This window comes from Staurois parvus, unplaced genomic scaffold (genome assembly GCF_062004578.1).
Source record: "Staurois parvus isolate SC_StPar_1 unplaced genomic scaffold, SC_StPar_1.0 ptg000298l, whole genome shotgun sequence".
Taxonomy (NCBI): domain Eukaryota; kingdom Metazoa; phylum Chordata; class Amphibia; order Anura; family Ranidae; genus Staurois; species Staurois parvus.
Window position 1 is genome coordinate 8,910,646 of NW_028318094.1, and position 19,473 is coordinate 8,930,118.

At 41.8% G+C, this 19,473-nt stretch overlaps 1 protein-coding gene across 4 annotated transcripts in view; it reads right to left on the reverse strand.

The window, feature by feature from the left end:
• The window catches only part of EBF1 (EBF transcription factor 1), a 530,057-nt gene that overhangs the window by 85,144 nt on the left and 425,440 nt on the right, over positions 1-19,473 (reverse strand). For 2 of the 4 annotated variants that reach the window (XM_089682858.1, XM_089682856.1), the window contains exons 9-10: positions 12,087-12,217; positions 1,224-1,350 (exon numbers count right to left, since the gene is read on the reverse strand). In XM_089682858.1, coding sequence (XP_089538984.1) covers positions 1,224-1,350; positions 12,087-12,217 — 258 coding nt within the window. Of the gene's footprint in view, positions 1-1,223; positions 1,351-12,086; positions 12,221-19,473 lie in introns of all 4 variants that reach the window. The other 2 variants (XM_089682857.1, XM_089682855.1) reach the window with 1 other exon arrangement.

Genomic DNA, 19,473 nt, shown 5'->3' on the forward strand with positions numbered 1-19,473 from the left:
CAGTATTTCTGCTATGGGCCGGCGCTAAAGTGGTTAACGGGGGCACAGACAAGAATAAAAACTGACAAGCATCTCTCCACTCCATTTACAACTATAAATAAAAAGTTTTGCCTTTAGTTATACTTTAAAGCTCATCTCCAGGCAGATATTTAAAACAACAATAAATGCAATCTATTTATATTAGCTGTAAAAAGTTATAACATATTTTAAATGTAACTAGCATGAATATAATAAAATGTCTTATGCCTGCCTGTATAGTACCCCAAACTGGGACAGGGAAGGGCAGCACTCTCAGCAAATCAGGTGATTTGCATTCACATCTGCTGACAAGGAGCATGCTTACAAGCGATCAAATATGAGGTTGTCAGTCTACTGCTGCTCTTTCACTGTCCAATCACTGGCTGAGGGCAGCTACATGACCTTCTGTGCTGCTTAAAGTGGAACTTCACCCTCTCAATCAACATTGACTATTTGTAATACGTATGCTGCTAGCATTAGTACATAGGAAAGCAGGGGCGGACTGACCATTTGGAAAGTCGGGCACTGCCAGAGGGCCCGGGTTCAGTAGGGAGCCCCATGAGATGCCCCTGATACCTTTTTCATAGGCTTTTTTGAGTTTGGGCAAGGACACAGGGGCCCCATGATTCCCTATTGCCTGGGGGCCCCATGTGTTGTCAGTCCGCCACTGTAGGAAAATATATCATATTTACATGTGTTAAACTTTTTTTACATTTCTTCAGTTACTTCCTGGTTTCCATGCCTAGGCAAATGATATCATTCATCCGAAGAATCATCAAGAGAGGAAGTAGGGAGGAGGGGTTTTCTCAGCTAAGCACACCCTGCTGCCTGCATAAATGAGCTAAGGGCAGATGGATTCCAGGAAGTAAATGCTACCTGAATTATCTGCCCTTACTGAAGATGGCCACGGCCAGAAATGTTAGGGGGTGTGATTTCTCAGCAAATAAAGCATGGATTCCTTGATGGATGGGCGAGTTTGCTTTAAATATTGAAAATGAATTAAATAGTGCTTTCACTTTGTGGTGTTCAGGTGCATTGTAGTTTCACTTCAACTGCAGAAGAGAAAAATCAAGCCATACTCGCTAGAAATACACATCCAGGTGAAACTTAAAAAGTATTTTCTGATGCATTTGCCTGTTAGCCTTGAGTTCAATGGTAAATACGGGTGCCCTAGAGAGTAAAGCAAGAAAATAAACAAGGCCTACCTGTGTAAATGAATCTCCCGGGCGTCCCTTTGCAGAACTGCTTGGATTTGTAGGATAATGTGACCTCCACCACGCCGGGGATATGTCTGGGAGGGGTCTGTACTCTGATGGCGTGCGGCGTAATTAACTGAAGAAACAAAAGAGACGCCAATTAACCAATCAAGGGATGGCTGTGTGTTTCCAATCCTCTGTAACGTCTCTCTGTCACAGCTTTATAAACAAAGGCACAAAAGATGTAATTAACTTGTCAGTGTTTCTATGAAGCATGTGGAGCGCAATGACAATATACTTCACACACACAAAAGTTAGGCGTACAACACGCTATGATCGCTCATAATGGCGCTCTGACAGCAATTCAATGCTAAGTGTGGTCATTGTGTGTGGGACATAAGTGTTATGCAATGGATCTTTACAGAGATTAATTGGTTAAACAGAGCTGAGCAATTAAATCCAGGGCATGAATTCGATTATTAAGGCTGACACGCTAAACTGCAGGCCTCAGTCACCCACTTAGTGTAATCGCTGTTCACAGTGAATGTATCGACAGCCAATCTGGAGCCTGCGGTGAGTCCAGGTTACCCAAGGAAGACTCTTACAAGTTCCATTGTGTGCATGCCCTCTGTCAGGAAAGGGGATTTCACAAGCATGCGAACGCCCATGCATATTTGTATTTGCCTTGGTGCAGCCATATAAAATGGTGACTATGTATAGCCATAACACACTGTGCATGTGACATACTAACATAGATACATTTAGCACCCTACTTTGAGATCAGACGCAGATCCATAGTGCAACTGCATGAAACATTTTTTTCCTATCAAACTTCTGTACATAATACAGCAGGGTCATTTCACCAAGTTGAATTTGTTATTTAAATTGCATTAGGGCATATGCTGGCATGCTTTGGGCTAGTATCAATGGCATCTGTTTGACACCAATTTGAGATGCTTCTGAGATCACTTAGAATTGATTGACAGATACGTTTGACCTGCAGCCGACATTCTTTCTACCTGTATTTGACCTGCTTAAAGTGGGTTTTGCATTCCTATAGACTTGTTAGGGAATGCGTAACTCGCCCGATGAACTAAAGCTCGTCAACACAGGCCGTTGGCCATTGTAATTTAAAAAATATTCTCTCAAAACATTCATTACATACACATAGCTAAGCTCGGTTTATTTCTTATATAACTTAAAGAGGTAGTAAACTCGATAAACAAAAAAAAAGTCAATGCATACTAGCACATTATTAAAGACGCTGGCACCGCTGCAGGCGCTTCCATCTTCACCCGGTCTTCCTTCTGGATTCCTGGGCTGTGGCTTGATTGAATGGCTGAGCTGCCAATGATGCCAATGACATCTCATCCAGGGCACACAGCTCTGAAGGAACGTCATGCTGGTATGCCGTTCCTTCTGAGCTCATGCCCCGTAGATGTCACCGGCTGCTGCTCTGTGGAATATCTCCTAAACGATGAATGTTTAGCAGATATTAATTTTACCTACAGGTAGCTTTATTATAAGCTTGCCTGTAGGTAAAAATATAAAATGAGAGTTTACTACCACTTTAAAGGACAAATTCACGTTTGTACAACAACCACCAGTTCACAATGCCTACCAACTCCTGACTTAATCTAATCCAGACACCCTCTACCCAGGTGTTTTGTTACTTCTACATGACAGTGGTGGCCTCTTCCAGACTGTAATCCTCTCCAGCTTTGGCTACACCAGTCCACACCCAAGTCCCCAAAGACTTGAATGGGAACATACTGCTAGCACCTGCAGTTTGTAGTGTAGGAGTACAGTCCTATTCAAGTCTATAGGAACTTACAATGCAGGCATGGCCATTTTCTGAGAGGGTTTCAGAGAGAAGGGTTGTAAATATTGGAGGTAAATAAACACATGGGATAAATGTTAATAACAGACCATGGGGTTAATTTACTAAAACTGAAGAGTTCAAAATCTGGTGCAGCCCTGCAGAGAAACCAATCAGCTTGCAGGATTTTTATCAACGTTTAAATGAACAAGCTGAAGTCAGAAGCTGATTTGCTACCATGCACGGCTGCACCAGATTTTGCACTCTCCAGGTTTAGTAAATTAACCCCCATGGATTCTAGGCTTAGGCTGGCCATACACTATACAATTTTCTTTAGAAAATTGCTTTAGATTTACCAGAAACCATATAATAGGAGGTCAAACCTAAATAACAACTTTCAGTTGTATCCAATTAGGCAGGCCCTTGTACTACATAGTTGATGGTAAATCTAAAGGAAATTGGGCAGACATTGGACAGAAAATTGTATAGTGTATGGCCTGCCTAAGCCATGACTGCTGAGCAAATTTACAAAAAAGCCCTACTCCCTCTATGTTTAACTAGTCGTAACTAGCCATTAAAGTTCTGGCACTGAATTGAGAGGCAGGGTTTAACAGTAGGAGGGCCAGGATTTAGAGCCTACTAGAGGTTGGCTTGAAGATAAACACTGCAGTTATTATTATTATTATTATTATTATTATTATTATTATACAGGATTTATATAGCGCCAACAGTTTGTGCAGTGCTTTACAATATAAAGGGAGATAGTACAGCTACAAAACAATCAAAACAAGAGGATTAAGAGGGCCCTGCTCATAAGAGCTTACAATCTAATACCAGTACTGTTATTTTACACTTTTTAAGATCTGACAGGTTTACTTTAAAGTTTCTTACTTTACCGAGGAGACCATAAGTAGCCAATATTCACCCTCACTGCTCTGTCATCAGACTACCTGTATGTTTTTGCTGGGGAACATGACAATCACCCTACTGCCCCACAATGCAGTGCTTGGCCTGTGACTGGCAAATCACCAGGTTTAAGCACTGTTATGTGGGGATGAGGAGAGTGCGCAGAATGCTGTGCTTACTCAGACAGTCCACAAAACTTTGGGTAGGTCCCACAAGAACCTTGGTTACAGATCATATAGCAGACGATTGTGGGGATGGTCACACTTTATTGTCCCTTTTATGGAGTGAACCAGTTACTTTGCTTAGTACAGCCATAGTACAACTTTACTTTAAATCAGAAGCCAGTAAACCTATGTTTGTAAAACATGTTTGTGTTGCGGAAGGCAGGAGGGCTACATACTGTACTACCCATTCTGATTGCTCATCAAAAAGTCAACCTGTTTTTACTCAACACATGCAGTACGTACATGAACTATACAAGGTTGGTCAATCCATCTGGACAAAAGGATATCTCTATCTTTCTCTAAAACATGAATACAAGTTTGGATGAAAAAATACAACCTGCCTATCTGTCGCAGTTCTCACATAAATATTTTGTCCTTCACACATGCACAAATTGAAAAAAAAATGTATAAAAACATTCTTATTGTGCAATAATAATAATCTGTAGCCCAGCAAGGTTAACAAGGCATGGTTATACAAAATGGAGAAAAGACAAGTGACAGTGATTCTAAAGTTTAGGTTTACTTTCCCTTTAACATATATAATAGTGTGTTGCAAATTACCCAATCAACCAATCAGCTTTCATTGACATGACTATACTGCAAAAAGCTATAAAACATCTTTTTTTGTTAATTATTACTTATTTCACATGCTCACTACATTTAGTTAATAATATACCCTGTTCAAACAAAAGTTCAGATTGACACTTTGGTTCTCCAAGAGCTTCTGAAGCATCCATGGGCTATACATTCACGGTGAATGTTAATGTATTCCTAATGTATAAGAGAAAACTGCAGAAATTCTCTGGAGGCCTGGACTGTGCTACAAATCTATTCTAAAACCAATGACAGCAACAAGCTATTTTAGGAGGCCCTGGATATATTGGTTGACCTCAATGTTTCCTCAGTGCACAGGTCCTTGCAGTATTTAATCAAGGTAACAATGACAACAAACTTTGTCTATATTTATAGCCTGCAAGGAAATGAATGTGTCTTAAATTTTCACCCATTTTAGCAATATTCACCTGATAGAAGCAGGGCTATGTATCTAAATCATGAACAGGAATTGCATACAAAGATAATTGTTAAAGCTTTTTTGACAACTGTGGTTTTTTTTCAGTGGTGCCTCTAAAATCAGGGTTAGCATAAATTGAAGCACCTGTCAATTTCTTGCCACCTATGTAGAGCATGAGAAATTCTGGTATATCTTGTTTGTTGTATTTTGGTAGCTGGTATCTCTCCCCCACTTTGTCTTTTCCCCTATATTGGCAGTGTGTCCACAGTAGCATTTGCGTAGGCAGAGCAGAGTAGGACTGGCCATAGAGGGATTATTTTGATGCAGTTGGCCAGCTTAAGCATGTATTGCAATATGTGTGAACCAAATATCCCTATTCTTTATTGCAAAATCTGCTTTGACGTGAACCCAAACAACAGTGTGTGAAGAGGAGGAAGGAAATGCTGGCTTGTTCTCAAGGAGGCAAGGAGGTAAGAATGGACAGGAACCTTGCCTATGACTTTATGACAGGTTCCCCCTAAAGCAAACCCGTAATTTGCTCACTCAGGGCAAAAAAACAAGTTCACTTTAATGCCCCCCCCCCAACCCCCCCCCCCCCCCCCCTTTCACACACATTTACTCTTTTCTCTGCTTCTGTATTTGGCTGCCCGAGGCAAGGAAAAGAAACCCCATTGTAAGCTCTGAGTTGCTCTAGTCAAAGCTACCCAGCGTTGATGACTTTCTCCCACCTACAGGTGAGTGGGTCAATCAGCAGCAAACACCAGCACTTTCACATAAGAGGAAGGGAACTAAGTCTCATACCCCTCCAACTGTTAAAACCAATGACCAGCACTCCATACTTATACTCTTAGATCTTTCTGCTACCTTTAACACACTTGACCACCAGCTCCTCCTCAGTAAACTCAACTCCCTTGGCCTCCGTAACTCTGCTCTTTCCTGTTTCTCCTCCTATCTATTTCAGAGCACTTTTAGTGTCACATACAATACCATCTCCTCCGCTCCTCTTCCTCTTTCTGTTGGGGTACCCCAAGGCTCAGTCCTTAGGCCCCTCCTCTTCTCTCTCTCTATACACCTTCCCTGGGTCAGTTGATAACCTCCCATGGCTTCCAATACCACCTCTATGCTGATGACACCCAGATCTATCTCTCAACTTCTCAACTTACCCCCTCAATCTCCTTACGTATCACAAATTTACTGAGCGACATATCCGCATGGATGTCACACCACTTCCTCAAACTCAATCTTTCTAAAACTGAGTGCAATATTTCCTCCTTCCTGATCTCCTCCCCATGAATTTACCATTGATATCAACCGTAAAACGATTGGTCCCTCCCCACATGCCATTGTGCTAGGTGTAATCCTAGACTCTGACCTCTCCTTCAGCCCCCACATCCTATCACTGTCTAAATCTTGCCACCTCAACCTCCACAACATTTCCAGAATTCGACCCTTCCTAACAATACCAAAAAACAGCTGATTAACACCTTGGTTATTTCCTGACTAGACTACTGCAACTCCCTCCTCACTTGCCTACCCCTACACAGTCTCCTCTTCAGTCTATTATGAATGCTGCTGGTAGACTAATACATCTTACTAACCAGTCCCTGAATGCTGTCTCTCTCTGCCAATCTCTTGACTGGCTTCTGCTAGCCCAACATATAAAATTCTTCCCACGCCCACCTCCATGACTTCTCCAGAGCTTCTCCAATCCTCTGGAACTCCCTGCCCCAGTATGTCCAGTTAACTCCTACCCTGTCTGCCTATAGACGATCCTTAAAAACTCATTTATTCAGGGAAGCTTACCCCACCTCCACTGAAGAACTGTACTCAAGCCATCTCCATCAGATCATCCCCAGGAGCTATTACTTTTTGTACCACCTCCCTCTCCCTTTAGATTGTAAGCTCCACGAGCAGGGCCCTCCAGTTCCTTCTCTATCGAACTGTATTGTAATTGTACTGTCCCCCTTACATTGTAAAGCACTGCGTAAACTGTTGGTACTTTATAAATTCTGTATAACAATAATAATATCCAGAAGTACTGCATGTTTTTATTTGCTTCTGAATCGAGTGGAGGGGGTAAAGCTAAGTTGAGTATGTGCTGCTGGTAATGTGGTGGTGGTTGTGATGGGGTGGGAAACCATTGCTTTGCTCTTTATGAAAAAAAACCCCACACGTTTGTTTTCAAACGTATGTAACACCCCCCTCCCAAAATAAAATATTGCAGCTTACCAGTAGCTACATTAGTTTCTTTTTTAGGGCACACATTCCTTTTTCAGAACACACATTTACTAAAGGGAAATAGACTGTGCACCTTGCAAGTGTAGTTGCTCCAGAGCTTAGTAAATGAGGGGAGCTCTGCTGGTTTCCATCATCCAATCATGTGCAAGCAAAAATGCAGTTTTCTTTATTTTTCTTGCATGTGATTAGGTGTTCTTTGTATAGTGAAGCTTTACCTGTTTTGCTAAGCTCTGGAGCAACTACATTTGCAGAATGCACACTGTATTTGCCTTTAGTATACCTATCCCTTGGTGTCCTAAAGTGACTATGCTCACTCACTTTATTATATTTATGGAGGAACAGCGTTGTCACCCTAGGATTGGACCAATAGAAGCTCTTTCCCTCTCCTCAGCTCCATGACATGGAAAAGGGGGGAGGGGGTAATGGAATGTTTCTGTAGTCCACAGAATTACGTCATTACACTGCATCAGAGGTAGAGAGCACATAATATCAGCTCACTAGATTTTTGGCAGGTTCAGCAAGTATGTTTGTACTTTTTGAATGGATATAGCAAAATGCTTTCAATGGTACAATATATTTACTAGACCAAAAGGAATAAATGAGTTCAATGGTTTACATACACTTTAAAGTAGACATATAACCTGCCAGGAACGGTTCAGACCAAGAACAGCTTGATTCAAAAAAGAGACAGTTTTATGGATAACTGCTACTGTTTTTTTCTTCTTTAAGTGACTTCTCAAGGAGAAATAAACCAGCACCATTTTTTGCCTTATAGATAAAAGATGAAACTATCAGTTAAGAAGTGTCATAAAAAACCCTTGAATTGAACAGCATTAGAGATACACTATCAGAATGCCAAGAGACAGATCTCAAGTTTCATGGCAAAGAACAAACTGATAGCGAGGATTGCAAACACATGTGAAACAGGATAGGTAGGGGGTCGACTGGAGCTAGAAAACCCAAATGTATCAATTAGCCAACATCTCCAGCTCTGCTAGCCCCGAAAACGTCAGGATTTCACTGCACTGAATCTTATTAGCTGCGTCTTTGTTGTAATAAATGTAGCAGAGCCACGACCCCAACACGTGTAATGTGTCAGCTAACAATTGCGCACGGCACCGCTCTGAAATCCCGGAATTGTTAGGAGTTTCCTTGTTAGCGGGCTTTTTTATGCTCTAAAGCTCTCTCTAATATAAGATTTATGCACTTTGCCTCCCGGTTACATCAGAACTGCTCTTTCGCTGTCTTCACACATCTCGTGGAGAGCCAACCATTGTCCTGCCGGGTGGAGATTTCTGAGCGGAATTCTGACAAAGATTTCACACTGGCTTTGAATACAAAGGAAGCTCCTCGGTACATTGGGATTGGAAGGATGATTAACTGCAACATTCTAACATGCACTCTCCTCTCAATGATAACAGTTAGTGATTTTTCTTAAAGCTGTCACTTTGACAGTTCAGGGGAAAAGGACAGGTCCTCTTGTTAGGGCATCCTTCCTCTATTGTTATTTACCTTCTCTGCACTCTTCCCTCATTCTGTTGGCCTTGAAGCCCTGACCAAAGGCCATTGGCCATTGGCCACTCAGGTCAAACCATTCCTTCCCAATAGTATGATGTTACATACTCCAGCCTCCAGCAGACCTAGAAGTGGGTATTTCTGAGGGCTTTGGCAGATGAGTGAAGCAGTTGGCGATCATAGAAAAGGTATCAGTTAAAGGCGGACTGTCCTAAGAGAACCTGTCACTTCACCCTGATTCTCTTCTAAGGTGTTTGTTAAGCTGAAAAATATATGTATGATCAGTAGTTAACACTGTGGTTCTACAGGACCAGTACCACAAGTCTTTGATTGAATGCCAAATGCATTACATTTGTACATTGTCCTTGTGTTTGAGAGGGTTTTGAAATCTAAAAATATACCTGTAGGTTAACTGGCTACCACCCAAACAGGCCTTTGAATGTGGGTGTCTGCCTGATTGTGTCAAGAACAGCAGAGTCTCAGCTTTGTCATGTTAGATAACAATACTAGTGGTTCAATGTTCTCTGTAATGATCAAAACTTAAGAGTAGAAAATGCTGTTCTGGTTGTTCATATTGATCATTTTCTTTATACTTTTAATAATCCTAGGACAGTATTTTAAATTTTATTGGGAAAAAAGAGTGGTTCGTCATTTAAGGGTCCATGCACACTAGGTGGCTGAAAAACCGCCAGAACCTCAGGCAGGAAAAGTAGCATAAAAATGTTCATAGTGGCTCTTATTGCACAAGACTTTATGAGATTTTATGGGAATTTACTTTTATAAGCATCTTTTTCCCAAACATTCCCATCTACTTGTTTTTAAGTATAATCAATGCACAGTTGAAAACGGTGAACTCTCCTAAATGCTGCAGTTATGCACGTCAAGGTTTTTTTTGGCTCCTCTCAAAAAAGCACTTGTGATGTTTTTTTTTCAGCCTGAAAATGCTCCTCTGCAAATACGCTTGAAAACACCCAAATGTGCATGGACAAATAGGCTAACATTGAATTAAATCAACAAAAGCCTTTATGAGCAGTATTTTTTATGCCTAGTGTGTATAAGGGCCTAAGTGCATCTAACGGCAAAAACATTTTAAATAGCTTTGGATAGATATAGAAAGGTACAAGCACTGTCAGATTTTATGTCTGTGCCCCTTTTTCTCTTTCTATTTGTTTCATGACTAGTGTCACCAGGACAGAGAGAGATGGGAAATTCAAAATGGTACAGCTGTGACCAGACCAAGAGATGAGCAATAATCCTATGGGACACTTGTTCTGAAGCCAAATATCAAAAAGAGGATTTCCCTCACTTTACAGAGGTTTATTTTCTCTCCCTTTCATTTCCACTTCCCAATGGGACACAGACAATTAAAAAAAAAATAACAGAAGTTGTAACCATTCCCTAACCATCTAAAACTGAAAAAAAGTATTTTGTATGTAAATACACAAGTTCCAGGCACAAAAATGTATTGAAATATATTCTTCAATAGACACAAAGGATATAAATCCGCTTTGCGTGCACCAAATGCATTTACAAATTCCAATATTCTCTTGGAAAATATATTTGACATCATCAGGCTGCTGCACCATGCCTGTACAGACAGCAGAGCTGTGGGTGGGACCCTGCAGCTCCATTTACTACAAGTTGAAAACTGCAGGAGGGGGCGAATACAAGACCAATCATGATGCACAAGACGAGAGAGCACCACTAACTGGTCTGTATTACAAGGGGTGTTCAAGTCAACCTGGGAATTTTGAGTTTATATAATAAAAGAACAAATTTAAAGGAGTGGAAACTGCATTTATTTTTCAACATACTCCCCTGCTACATTTATACACTTATCCCAGCATTTAAATAATGCCAGGAAAGCTTCAGCATAGAAAAATGTATCAGTATGCCTGAACCATCCTAGGACAGCCTGCTTCACTTCATCATCACTGCTGAAATGCTGACCTCCAAGGAACTGTTTTAGGGGTCCATTTCACAACAGGTTATGCATTGATTATCCAGGATCAGGCGTTCCACGTGGTGAATGTTCACAGGAAAGACTGCTGTGGGCTGGGAACCACCACGGCCGGGATCGTCACTGATAGACATACAGCCATCTTTGAAACATTTACACCATTCAAATATCTTATTGCGGCTGAGAATCTCATCACTGTTCTATGCTTGAAGTCTTCTGTAGATATCCATGCCTTCGTTAACAAGAAACTTCATCACCACTCTCTGTTCCATGCAATCACTAACACTGTTGTCTGCCATTTTGATTAATGATCTTTGAACGGGTATGCAAAATATGCGCTGCCTATCAGTAATAGGACACACTTAGCACTTACTTCTGCATGTAGTATTGCATCACTTTTTATACCTGTAAAATTAAGTCATGGTTTGACTCGAATGCCCCTCGTACATTAAAATCTAGCACAGAAGCAAGTACTTGAGTTGATTTGTGCTGGATTGCTGCACAAATCTAGAAGACATACACTTGAGGCACCAAGATTCAAGAAAGAATGCACCTGGCTCATATAATCACACATTTTTTGCCTGGATTTCAACTTTAAAGGTGGTGAGGTGAAGTTACTAATGTAACAGAGATTGTTCACTTTCAAAGTAAATTTTAATTTTCTTACAAATCATTCACTAAGATAAGAAAAATTCACTTTGACAGTGAACATGCTCGATTTCTTTAGCAAACCAGGGTCAATGTGTAGACACATCAGGAATGTGTAGACACAATAACATTTCCAAAGTAAGAAATTCCTCTCTTAGACAGTTGTCACCATTGGAAAATGTCTCCATTGGAAAATGGAAAATGTCTCCATTGGAAAATGTCACCATTGAAAAATGTTTATACCTGTAAAATTAAGTCATGGTTTGACTCGAATGCCCCTCGTCTCCTTGTTTTTTGTTTTTTTTCGTTACAACACAAAATTCTGGATTTTCTCTAAGTCACAGTGGTCACCAGCACAAATACAGACAGCAATAAAAACTTGACATGGGTTCTAACTCCTCAAAACTCTATCTAAAACATAAAAAAAGGTTTTGGGATTGGATAAGATAACAAAGATAACAACATGACAAAGGCATCTTGGATGGTGATTCGTACTGGTGGACAGAACAGTTCATCAGTCATTCTGTACCATGATTTAATAGACACCCACCTCACTCCACACCAGCATGGTTCCAAATATGACTTGTAGGCCGTCAAAGAAATTGTCTCCTATGATGATGACTGTGGCCCCTCCAGTAGTCCATCCTTCACTCGGGCTAATCGCTTTGATACAAGGTGTAGCTGCTTTTCAAGAGAGGGGATAAGAAAGATGAGGTGATGTGTTATTATAAGTGGGAATAAACCGGAGAACAGAAAGACATGTTACAAATATCATGAATGGTAAAGAAAATTGAATTAAAGAGGAATTTGACACTAATGACTAAAATGTGGGAAACAGTTTTTTCTTTTTTAAAGAAGAGCTGTTATCAATAAAGAATAAACAGTTGAAGAGTAATTTCAAGTGAAACCAGCTAGTGAATTGCTAATGTTATCAAGCAAATATTGCAACCACACTGACGTGAAAAGTCCACTCAATTTATCTCTGTAAATTCATTGTTGCAAGATTTCCAACCAGAAATTCCAGAACAGGTTTAAGCTTGATTGGCGGTTGTGAAAAATTGAGCCCTTCCAAAAACCGGACCTTGGCCTTATTTACAGTTGCAGTTGAGGAAGGGGGTTACAGTAAAAATATGCAGTAGAACTGTGTTTTTACCATCCCTCAACAGCCTCACCTTTCAGCTGCAAAGGCAAAGCATTGGATGGGAGTGTGCATGTTGTGGCATGGCAAAAATTGTCCCCCCCCCCCACCCCATCGCACTTGGCAGCCAGTACTGGCCATTGAAGACGACCCATTCACCCAAAGCAGGTTTTTAGTAGTTAAAAAAGGCAGTGCCCCCCTGCAGTGGGCGCATTTGGGAACAAGTCTCTTGCATTACAAACAAGTAAAAATTTGGGGTTCAGAGATCCCCAGATTACTTATAAACAGTATTCACAGAGACAGACATAGGTTTCAGTCACAGAAAGGTGCACCGACCACCCCAGTCCTAGGAAGTGCAGGAACTGCCACTTCCAGGGGCGGACTGACCATTTGGAAACTCAGGCACTGCCCGAGGGCCCGGGGTCAGTAGGGGGCCCCATGAGATGCCCCTGGTACCTTATTCATGAGCTTTTTTGAGTTTGGGCAAGGACACAGGGGCCCCATGATCCCCTATTGCCCGGGGGCCCCATGAGTTGTCAGTCCGCCCCTGGCCACTTCTGAACACATTTATATACAAGACAGGTTTTCAATTCTTTTTTGTTAATGATCATTCACAATATATATTCTGTGTTTAAAATGGAATATAAATGCATATGGATTAATGCTCAATGATTAAATTCATTGAAGTGCCCTGCTACCCTCCAGAATGGTTTTGTGGCTTACATATTTTCAGCAGTGAAACTAAAGTGTCTCTAGACCCAAGGACAATATTGCAGCTTTCCTGTCCTTAGATATAGTGACTGCATTAGTTTTCTTCTATCAGAATTGTTTTCTTTCTTTTTACCTGGTGATCCTGCCAGTAATACTCATACTGTACATTGTAGCTTACCAGTACATGTGACAGCTGAATTAGGACTCATTTACACTGGCGTTGGTACTCTGAAGAGCAATTTCTTGTGAACTGCTTTTCAGAGGACATTTGACAGGCGGTGAGGAGGTGTTATGTTGCCCCTAAAAGCCTGCACCACCGCAATGCAACCATATGCGTTGCCTGCAACATGGCCCCAATCAATTGACATTTACTTGACAGTGGGGATCATTTTTGCTTTGCATAGCGACTGCATTTGTATACCCCCCAACAGCTCCCTTTGCAGCTAGGGAGAGTGGTTGGGGGGCAGTAAAAAAAAAGTGTTTGTACCACCTACCAAACACAAGTGTAAACTAAGCCTTAGTTTTCTTTCCTGGCTTTTTTCTTATTGCTTTTACGTGGTGATCCTGCCAGTAACACACGTTGTGTGCTAAAGTGATAACACCCACTTACTGTACTGTATCTATGAAGGAGCAGCGTTGTCACCCTGAGACAGGATTAAAGGAAACCAGCACAGGCAGAGAGCACAGGAAGTCATTAGCTCATTGGATTTCTGGCAGGAACAACAAGTATGCTTGCACTTATCTAAGAGATATAACTGAACAATCTGAATCGAAGGAATAAGACCGCACTCCACAGAAGCCTCAATGGTAAGTTTATTGTGTATAGCTGGTTGTAGACACAGTCATCACTCTTAGGCCACACCTCTAACATGTTTCACCCCTCCTAGAGTTTACTCATAGAGGTCCAACAATTGGAATGCAGCATTTAAAGAGACCCTGTCATCAAACCATTCTTTCCAAGAAAAATGTGCCATAAGGTTTTATGTACATTTAATAGTTGTAGACATGGTATCTACCTGTAATAGCCTCCTTTGTCTAAACATCCAAAAAGCCGAGATTCTGAGGGTTGTTTCTCAAGTGACACTCAAAAGTATTACCCTTCCCTCCTCCCCCTGCAGCTGCATCAAGGTTTTGTAGAAAGGTGAGAGCAGGGTGAAGGAGCTGGGCCAGCACCAACAGTAATTAAACACTCCCTGACAGGGGCGGACTGAAGGTACCAGGGGCATTTCATGGGGCCCCCTACTGACCCTGGGCCCTGAAAAGCATAACCCCGGGTCCGCCCCTGCTCCCTGAAAAGCATGAGGGGTGGCTGTGCTAGTGAATTGGCTCTTCCTAAATAGTAACATTTTCTTGCCAGTTCAGAGGCACAAGCAAGCCAAAACAAAATTTATGGAAAGGAAAAATGCTGCAATAAATTTAAAATACTTGATTTTTCTGTGCTTTTACCTGCAATTTTTGGCGTCAGGGTCTCTTTAACAGACCATAAGGTACCAAATAAGAGAAGTTGGTTGCTAGGGATAACATACACTGTAAAACTTTGAGAACCATGATTGTACAATGATGTAAAAGATAAAGATACTAATGATGTGTAATGGGGACATACCAAAGCACATTGTTGGAGTAATAAAACATTTTCTGTGAGTAGCCACTTCAATGTGCGCTTTTTTTGTCTTTTTTTTTTTTGTTAAAACATCAGAAAAGACGTCCTCCTCCTCCTCAGTGTGCGACAATAACATGATTACAGCCACAATTTAACATAATCGTCCTGAATAGCTGATAGCGTACTGGAGAGTTAAAATGGAAATTATCAAGTGGCTCCTCTTTGTTAAAATAATGATCACTTCACAAATAAAAGCTTTTATCCCAAATATGCCGCGCAGCGGCGAAATGCAAATTTTAGCCGACAATGGCGTGTGCCGTTTATTAAATATTGGCGTGCCCTGCTTGTTTAAGGACCCCTCCGGTGTGACGGCTTATGAGAGCCATGTAAATGTCATTTTCGTCTGTGGTGCAGCTGATTCGGAATGTTAGCGTTTGTATGAGACACCATCAAAGGGCATGAGCCCGGGGATTTGCTGGGAAAATACCGACAAGCGCTAAATATCTAACAGATTAAGTGCTTTACATTTCATTTATAGCAGGTGAACTTTGTCTAGGGATGCGTAATATTTACTGGAGAGCTGCATCCGAGCGAGCAGTGACAGGGTAAAAGCAGACAATTAAAAAAGGCCGACACTTTGAAATGGGTGTCTTTGTTGCTATGACTGATATTAAAGCAAACAGCGGGTGTCTGAAAGGTACACTCAAATTAAAGGGTATGTAAACCCTTAAAGCAGGGGTAGGGAACCTTAAAGACGCGAAGGTCTACCTGAACAACATGGAAGAAGTCAAAGATCACCAGGCATGGTGTCCGTCAGTGTCACCTCCTCATACCTGATTTAAACCTCTAATTGCAGTACTACCGTGTCACGATCGAGTGCTTTGCATGACAACCATGGATTTAAATCAGGTGTTTAAAAGGCCTCCTCACCACCTGTCAAACACACTCGGATCGCTTTGCAAAGGAGCATTAGTGTCTGTTGACCTTGTGAATGAGCCCTTAGTTGCATCCGCAGCAGCACTCTAAGGGCTCGATCACATGTAAAGTTGGGTTGTGGTAAAACCCTGTGGTCGAGTCATGGTGTTACCACCCGCAATCCCTACCCCTTTTAGCTGCTGAGGCAGCAGCCAAAAGTATACACATGCTGCAGCAGGAATTACACCCCCGGTTGTTTTGGTAGGTGCTACCATCTGTCACTCAAGACCCATTCAAGTAAATGGGGCCACTCTGCACATGCTCTGCAACTGCTTGCTTCTGCGGGGTCCAATTGGTTAAAACAACACACCACTGCCTTTTTAACCCCTTTTTTGCCTTCTTTGCTGTATTGTACAAGGTTACTTGGCACTTGCACAGTGGCCTCATTCACGTGAATGAGTCCTGCTTGGCAGGTGCTACACCCACCAGCCATGACAGGGTGCATGAGCCGGCGCGACAGAGCTCTCGCTCCCTACTATAGCTCCAACTTTACAAGTAGTTCCTCTGCATTGCACTCTGTTTGTTGCTCTGGGATGGCGGGTCAGCAAGCCCTGGCTGTGATCTACCAGTCACCTGGCTGAGATCTAATGGTGGATCACAATCTGCTGGTTGCTGACCCTCGCCTTAAAGTGTCCGTAAACCCAATGTAATGGATTAGTATAAAGCATCAGGAAATGAAATGCTTCCACCTACATTCTCTAGATCTCAGAACAATCTTATTTACAGATACATTATTTTATTTACTCAATACCTCAGTTACATGACATTTGGGTATTTGCTCTGCACCCCAATACAAGAGGTGTGGGTAGAGCAAGCAGAAAATCTCTTTTGGTAGTGGAGGTGGAGTTTATGCTGGTTGATGGCCCATATATCACACTCCTGAGCTGACATATGTAAAAGCATCAAGTGGGGTGGAGATCAGGTCAGTGGGAGAAGATGTCTGGATGCCTGCTGGAGCCACTCCACAGGATGGTGTAAAGAGTCATGTGGGGCAGCTTCGAGATGAGAAACAAGAAGTGCACTGCTTCTGACCAGGGATCTTCCAGGGCATATGTACTGACAGTGGCAACTGAGGATACCCAGGATTGGTTGCTATTCTAATCCCTGCAGCAAAAATCCCCCCTCCTCCCAAAAAAATCTCCCCTCATAGCACAAATATTCTACCCCTCAGATTTTTCCTCCAAGCACAAATCCTCTCCTCCTACTCCAGATCCCTCCTTCTAGCATAAATCCTTGGAATCCCCCCTCCTAGCACAGATCTTCCCCCTCACCAAATTGCTCCTCCTAGCACAAATCTGCTCCCTAATCTACCATATTCTATCACAAACCCCCAAAGCCCTCCTAGCACAAATCCTCCTTCCCCAGCCCCCCACCACTACCAATGCAACTCCCCCCAAATCACCCCTCCTAACATTCCCCTCCCCCCAAATGTCCCCTCCTAGTCAAATTCTTACCCTCTGCTGTCCCCCCAAACTCACCCTCCCAACACAAATCCCCTCCCACCTCAAATGAGTGATACCACAGTGCCCAGGGCAGCTGCCCCTCCTGCGCACCCCTTGTATTGGCCCTGAAGACATACATGATGGGTGCAATGTATAGGAGCAGTGTGATGCATTTTTAAAAAATGACAGTTCATTCAACCCATGCATGGCAGAGCATTGCAATACGCTGTAGTGCCTTGACATGTGGTGAGGTGCATTCTGCTGCATTAAAATTCAGGCGTGCTGCATTTTTGGGCAACAGACCATATTACAGTGTGAAAAGGGAACATAGAAAAAGTTGTTTTTTATGTGTCCTTGCATTAAGCCTGCATTGATCAACATAGATCACTGAAGGTCAAAAAAACATGGTATGTATAAGTCCTTAGATCTGGTCAATCAAAACTATCTGAACAGAATTCCAAAATCTTAGGAGATAAAACAATTCACATATATGCATTTCATTTGTTTTCAGATATTTGGCTGGAGTCCTGCTTTAATCCCTTATAAGAAAATAAAAATCTTTAAAAAAAAAAAAACTACAAATCTAGCAGACTTCTTTTATGAGTCGCACACATTTTACAATCACACAGTCAGGATCAGATCATAAAACCACCTTCACAAAACACATAGGAAGTAAGCTGTATTGCCTCTAAAGTTTACGTTTCCCAAGTGCAGCGGCTTAGAGAAATATTATAATATCGCAAACAAACTCCAAGTAGGTAAACATCATTATCGCAATCACAGCATTCCAAATGTAGAGAGGGGTTCTGCAATATTGATGAGTTAGTTCAAAGTTACTGCGGTCTACTTAGATGCACTTCACAGGTTTAAACATCAGGTCCGCTAAGCAGGGTTTGCATCCAAACTGCCCATATCACACAAACCCAATGCAATTTCCAAAAAATTACAAGCCTCTCCATGGAAATATTTACTATTTATAGGGGTCTTTCATACAGGCATTCCAGCAGTCAGTTTCAGCTGATTTCACCAATCAGAAATGGACGGCAATGTAACCCTGTGGGTGGCCAGATGTCCATTGACATGCGTCCACCTAAATCTGCCCACATCCAGGTTTGTTAGTTGGCCGAAATGTAGTAAGTTTGTATCCAGGTCTGCTGTTATTAATTGGACACAGGAGAATATAGGCAGATGCAAATCCGCGTACCTCCTGCCACCCATAGGGATTACATGGCTCCGCTTTTTCCCCTATCACAAGATGGTGGAACAATCAGAAAGTACAGAGATTTCCCAAATATGTGACATCAATGTCAGTTCTGGTCTGACTGAGCAGGAGATCAATCTCGGATCTCTTGTTGAGATGGAACAGAGGGTACCTTTGTGGCACTACATTTAGATACGTGTGAAAGAATGTAAAACATTAGGACCTGTGTGTGGCCACTCCTTCTTAGTATTGCAAAGCTAAATGGAATTTCAGATGATAAAAACTTTGCTTGCAGAAGGCAGTTTCTCGATTTTGCTTAATTTAAAGCAAAAGGCCATGACAGCAGACCCATGAAAAAGCCCCATCAGGATTCACAACATCGTCTCTTTAAAAATCATGTACTATGCTTACCATTACTCTCATGCAGAGCCAGAGTAGAATCTCCATCATCTAACATTTCCGGGTTTGTCGGATGTCTATGTCTCCCTGCTGGCTGCTATCTCGCTAATCTTTCTTTTCAGAGCCACGTTTCTTATTTATGGTGTATGATCATTTAAAATATGCAAATAGCATTTTGTATTTCAATGGTTTTTATTAATTTTAAACAGTATAAAACAGAGGCAACAAAACACGCCCACGCAGGGGCTATCAATTGCACCGATAGAAAATGTATAATAGAGCAGACAACGCTCTAATTCCAATAAGGCAAAACGTATGCCCACGTAGGGGCTATCAATGGCACATAGGTTACAATAACATCAGTGAAACTCAGATTATCGCAACTAAAGACAGCTGTCCACTGTCACATCAAAACAAACAGAAAAGGAAAGAAGAAAAGCAGAGAAGAAAGAAAGAGAAAAAACAAAAACA